This window comes from Otolemur garnettii, unplaced genomic scaffold, assembly GCF_000181295.1.
Source record: "Otolemur garnettii isolate 467f Iridium unplaced genomic scaffold, OtoGar3 scaffold00031, whole genome shotgun sequence".
NCBI lineage: Eukaryota > Metazoa > Chordata > Mammalia > Primates > Galagidae > Otolemur > Otolemur garnettii.
The window spans coordinates 5,230,097-5,236,142 of record NW_003852426.1 but is presented as its reverse complement, the minus strand read 5'-3'; the positions used below and the strand labels follow the sequence as shown (position 1 = coordinate 5,236,142).

The following is a 6,046-nucleotide window of genomic DNA, read 5'->3' as shown; positions in this document are numbered from 1 at the left end:
GTCCCTGGAGCCACTTGCTTATACATCCCGAGCTGAGCCTAGGCCTGGAAAAGCCTTAGATCTCACACAGGAAACTGGAGGCTAGAAGCTGGAAGCTGGGCAGTTCCCTGCCCACTAACCTTTAACAGGCACACACCCACCCAGTGACACCTCGTGAGCTGGCAGCAGTAACCTACCGACCCATCTCCACAGAACCCCACCTCCAAGGCTCCCCATAAGTAAATATAACAACTTGTGCAAACAAGACAACCTTTCTTTATCTGAAGATGCCTCTGTCTGGCTGAAACTAGGGCTTCAAACAAATTTAGAGGAGTAAGGGAGATGGGGTGGCAAGTAGATTCAGTCCCCAGCTTGACCTTTTCTTTTCTTTTTTTTGAGAAAGAGCCTCACTTTCTTGCCCTCAATAGAGCACTGTAGCATCACAGCTCACGGCAACCTCAAACTGTTGGGCTTAAGCAATTCTTTTGTCTCAGCCTCCCAAGTAGCTGGGACTAAAGGCGGCCACCACAATAGCCAGCTATTTTTTTTGTTGCAGTTGTCATTGTTGTTTAGCAGACCTGGGCTGGGTTCAAACCCACCAGCCTTGGTGTATATGGCCGGCTCCCTACCAACTGAGCTACAGGTGCTGCCCTAGCTTGAACTTTTCTCCCTGCCCTGAGCACACCCTGAGGCTGGAGGAAAGTGGTGGTGGTAGGGGCTGTACTGTGTTTCCCCAAAAATAAGACACTGTCTTATATTTATTTTTTCTCAAGAAGACACACTAGGGCTTATTTTCAGGGGATGTCTTATTTTTATTAAGTATAATACAATAACTTACATTTATTCAAATGGTTATATCATCTTCTTCTGGAACCTGACAGGGGGAGCTGACCTTGTTGGTGGGGCTGGCGCTAGTGATGCGTGAACTCTTTTCCCCTAGCTGGTTGCACATGCACAATAGGATGCCTGTGACTGCGGTTACCACATGCACACCCGCACAAGTGCAAACGGCTCAGAGAAAGGAGCTGTGGCAGATAAAAGGTATTCCAGTCTTCCTTACCACTCTGTGCTGAAATGCACAGATACGCTGCATAACCACGCCCATCACTAGGTCTTAGTATGGGGTAGGGCTTATATTTAACAAATGCATAGAAATCCTGCTAGGGCTTATTTTGGGGGTAGGTCTTATTTTGGGGAAAACATGGTAGCAAGTTTGCTTTGAGTAACAGGTATGCATCAGGGCCCTGCCATGCTGCCAGCGCCAGAGGGGCCTCAGGAGAGACATTTCCAGATTGAGGGAAGCTGAGTGCCACCCCCTCAAGCTGAGAATGGAGTGGAACACAGTGAACTGGTGGCAGAATTGGGATTGAATGTGCCCTGCCCTGAAGGAAATCAAGGCTGGAAAACTGGAGCAAGATCTGGATTGGGCCTGGCAGAATAGCAGAACATTCCTGCTGTTCTGAAAAATTCTCCCTCCAGGAACCCACACAGAAATGCTCACACTCAGGATATAGGAAAGCTGCTGTGGCAGCACATGGAGCCTGACACTATGGGTAACCAGGAACCACAGGCCTCAGCAGTCACTTTTGAAACTGTATTTTAAAAATCGAAACCTATTTGGGGGCCACATTCACCCTTGAACCATAAGTTTGGGACCCTGAATACCCTGGCTCTCCTATTTAGGGCTTGTCACCATGCGCCCAGAACCCCAGAGGGCCAGAGCCCCAGGAGTCTCCAGTATAATCCTTCCCAGTATAGACAGGACCTGGGACCCTGCCAGGTGAGGGCACCAGCCTCTACATGACCAGACTGTGGCTGATGAGCCAGGAAGAGTATCCAGCTTTGTTCAGGCACCACCTTCCCAACAGACATCCCAACCACAAATGGTTCTCAGAGGGCTTGGAGACCCTCAGGACTGAAGACACACAAGATTAAAGATGACAACGTCCAGCCTGGTTGACACAGTTCTGGATTTTATCCACAGTCATACAATCACAACTTATATATATATATATTTGTATTTATATACCTTTAAATTACACAATCATGTACAAAACAGGTGCATTGCTGAGACCACAGCACTTTTTGGAATTTCACAAGTGTCAGAACTAATGGAGTCAGGAAGCCTAGGGTGGCAGGTGGCAGGGTGGCCCTGGATCCTCGCAGAACCAGGCCACAGAATGGTGGTTAACTGGGGACAAAACACATTATCGCCGAGCCCCACCAGGACGGGCCCGTGCAGCATTGAGGGTGCGGGCGGGGGCTACAGGAGGAGGCTGTGGGCACAGTGAGGGGCACGGCCCCACACTTGGTATTGAGTGCCCTGACACCAGCACTGGCAGGTGGGGCTGGGCTCCCAGAGCTCAGGGGGACTTCCAGGTGGGAGATCCTCCTGCTCTGGGGTCCTGAGGAATCTGGGGACTGAGAGAGAGTGGTCCTAAATGGTCATGGAGGTGGTTGCTCAGAAGAAATGGGGGTTTGAGTCCCTGTGCTGGCGTGGGCAGCTAGAGTGCTAAAAGGGACAGGCCAGAGATCAGTCAGGGCCACAGCCCCTTCCCAGTGCTGGGAAGCCTCTGACACAGCCCAGGCCCCAAGCTGCAGATGTGCCCACTTCTTGCCTTTTAGGGGGTAAGCAGTGAAGGGCAGGGCCCCCAACCCCAATTCCTGGTCTACAGAATAGAAAAGGCTTTTGTTTTGGAGTTGGGAGGACTAGAGGCTTTCAAAATCTTGCTTCAGGCTCTGAGGAGCCCAGGGCACATCTCATGCTGCAGACAAAGCCCAGAGACCAGGCATTGATGAGGACAGAGGTGCTGAGGATGAGGTTTCCTACCCCTGGGGTACCATCACCATCACCCCTACCCCAGTCTGGGCCCCTGCCAGAGTCTGTCAGGATCCTCTGTGCCCACATGAAGGTCAGAGCCTTGAGGCTGGGATCTACCTCTTCCTAACAGTGGGCTGCTGGGAGAAGCAGCTGGAAGTGAAGGAGGCTGAGGAGTGACAGAAGGGCTAGGCTAGTATGTTCTCTACCTGAAGGCCAGGTGATATAGAAGGGAGAAAGGTGTCTGCAGTCCAGAGGCCTAGAGGTATCATCCTCCATAACAACTTTCACTTGGTATGGGAGGACTTCTCAGCTCCTTGTCCTAGAGGTCTCCAAGAGATATCTCTCCCAGAAATCTCCCACCTCTGGGGGTTTTGTCTGGCCCTGATCTGCTTTCTAAGCTCCCCACCCTAGTCCTGTGGGAGAAGCTGGTACCTGGCACTGTATACTACAGTTTTCACGAACCAGAGGATGGGCCCTTTGTCCCAACCCGCCCCCCAAATTCCTTTAACTATGACCAAGGCTTGGAGATAGGTTTCCAGCAAGGAGAATGTTGTTCTGGGGGCTGCTTCTGAGGGCCAGGGCTCCCTCTTCCTGCCAAATTCCACTGTAGGCTTTCCTCTGATGGCCCCAGGCTAGAAGCTCTGATGGGCTTCCCCCATCTCCCCAGGCAGGCCAGGGTAGGGAAGAGAGGGATGGTTAGGCCAAGAGCCTTGCAGATATGAGGCTTGGTCTCAAGGAGGCTAATATTGAGCCCAGTGATTCTGTGGTTTCAGATGGACAGGGAGGGAAGGAGGGCAGGTGGGCAAGATGCCATCCTCCCCAGGAAATGGGAGGAGGCTGCTACTGCTGCTGGCTGTGCTGTGGGTTTTGGGGTCCCCACCCCCTGCCACAGGACTTGTGCCAAGGGGAGGGTCTCTGGAAGTTACTGAGGGGGTACAGCTCTGAGGAAGGGCCTTTGTCTAATGTGTGGGCAGCTGGAAAAAAGGGTCTTGGTCCCTCAGATGGGCCTGGAACTGAGAGAACTGGCATAGACTTGGCTAAGGGCCTGTTTCATTCACCCTCCTGTATCACAGTAACACTGTCAGTTCCTCCAGCTCACCCTTTCATGCCAGGGGAGTCTAGGGATTCCTGGAAACCTCTTTGGAAGGAGGAGAGTGACCATTCCTCCTCCAGCCCCACCAGTCCCCTGGGATGGGGCTAGGACACTCCCTAGGCAGAGTGGAAGACTAAAGATTGGGAGGGTTCCCTTCTCAGCGCCTGCAGGGGAGGCTTGAGAGTAGGGTCATGGTGAAAGAGGGATCAGTGTAGAGAGGAAGCAGAGATTAGGAAACCAGGCCCAGGGAGCAGGGATAGGTACTGGCAGCCTGGAGTGGGAGGAGGGTAAGGCAGGGTAGAGGATCCAGGAGACATCCCTCAAGGCTCAAAAGACTCTTTGGTGGAACCTGAAGAGCAGATGTTGTGATGCTGGGCTAAGTCCAAAACCCCTACCTACCCTGGTGCCATCATCCCAAGCCCTACCACCCTGGTCTCCAGGTGGCCCTGCAAATGCTCTGTCTCTGTATTTTTTGTTTTGTTCTGTTTTGACTTTTAAAAAAATAAAAGCTTGATCGGAAAATATGTCTGGAACTCTATGGCGAGGGGAAGGAGACGAGAGTGGGAAGGGGGAGGTGGTGGGCAAAGAGTGAAGGGATATGGAGGGAACCGGGCAGCTAGATGGCCTCCACGTAGTTGGCGGGGTAGAGGCCCAGCTGCCCGCTGTCCAGTCGCCCGCGGCACCAGCCCTGTTCATCCTCCTCACCCAGCTTGGTGAGCTCGTCTCCTGTAAGGGAGACACAGGGAGAGGCTCAGAGAGGGCCTCCCCTCCCTCAACACACTCCCTGCTAGATGAGACCTCCAAGGCCTCCTTCCCCGTTAGTGCCCAAATGCTCCTTTAGTTGGGCTTAGACATTGGCCACGGGACCCACCCATGGAGACCAGCCCCAGTCCCATTCCAACATCCACGTATGCCTCTGGCACAGAGATCCTGGTGTACAGATTCACTTCTTGGTGGTCCTGGACACTCTCTGAAGCTCAGGCCCCACCCCTACGCTAGTCTCAGGTCCTGACTCCGCCCCTGGCACCAGAGACCAGAGGTGAGCATGCCCACCCCCAGGCTCCGCCCCATCACTCATTCCCAGCAGCATTCCCTGTCCTCAGGTCCTGCCCTCATCCACACCCAATCCAGGCCAGAACCTTTCCCCTGGTGCCCTCCCTTTGCCTCATCCGCCCGCTCCTTACCGGCCTTGAAGCTGAGTTCGTCCTGCTCCTGGCCGTCGTAGTCGTAGAGCGCCCGCACGCGCACTCCTTTGGCGTCGTCCTCGAAGGGGTTGGCGCCCCCATTGGCCTCACTACCTCCAAAGGGGTTCCCGCTCTCGTCGTCTGACCACTCGGTGGCGTAGGGCTGGCCTCTGTCGTAGCTGCTAACACTGAGACGCAGAGGGAGGACCCAGCTTGTAATCCTTACCCCATCCCAACCGCCTTGTCCCTAGGGCTAACCCCTTTTAACTAGAGCTCTGACCCAAGTTCTACCGAGGCTGGAGCAGGGATTGGCCGCTTAGGAAGAGGTCATGAGACAGTAAACCTCACGACGCCTCTTTAAACAGATGTGAGGTAGGACCATTCGCATTATTATTCAGCTCTTGAGAGAGTGGGCACTGAAGGGGACCTTGGAGAATACTCTGTTTCCCTGAGAGGAAGTACCACCTAACAGTTAAGAGCTAGTATCCTGGAGTCAGATTCCTGGGCATCATATAGTGCGCTGAGGTTTCCTAACTACGTGACTTTGAGGAAGTCACATACTCTCTGGGTTTCAGTTTCTTCACCTGTAAAATAGGGAGTATTTGCCTAGAGTAATGGAAGGCTTGAGCAAGTTAATACAGTATATGGAAAATACAAAATAGTGCCATACACAGTAGGTGCTTTAGAAGGATCAGCTACCACTAGCTTTTAAAGGAGACATGGTTGTTGTGATCTAGGCCATGTCTTGTCTCTTGAGGCAAAACTCAGCTGCCCCAGGGTGTGAACTTCCTTTGGCCCCAAGAAGCTCAGTGGGAGTACTCACCTGCCACGGTCCCCAGCCTGGGATGTGGACTCTACGGCCCCAGTGGCATTGGTCAGTGTCACTCCCTCTGTCTTCTTGGGCTGTTTCTCCTTCTTGGTGGTGGTGTGAGGGAGGTCTGGGTTCCACTCCTGCTAGGGGCCAGGGGA

General features: G+C 53.2%; 1 protein-coding gene across 3 annotated transcripts in view; it reads right to left on the bottom strand.

Annotated features, from left to right (window-relative positions):
* Window positions 1-4,374: 4,374 nt before the first annotated feature.
* Window positions 4,375-6,046, bottom strand: part of PACSIN1 (protein kinase C and casein kinase substrate in neurons 1) — a 59,228-nt gene continuing 57,556 nt past the window's right edge. The window contains exons 8-10 of one of the 3 annotated variants that reach the window (XM_003789112.2): window positions 5,901-6,028; window positions 5,078-5,265; window positions 4,375-4,619 (exon numbers count right to left, since the gene is read on the bottom strand). In XM_003789112.2, the coding sequence (XP_003789160.1) occupies window positions 4,510-4,619; window positions 5,078-5,265; window positions 5,901-6,028 (426 nt within the window). In that variant the 3' untranslated portion in view covers window positions 4,375-4,509. Of the gene's footprint in view, window positions 4,620-5,077; window positions 5,290-5,900; window positions 6,032-6,046 lie in introns of all 3 variants that reach the window. The other 2 variants (XM_012804705.1, XM_012804706.1) reach the window with 2 other exon arrangements.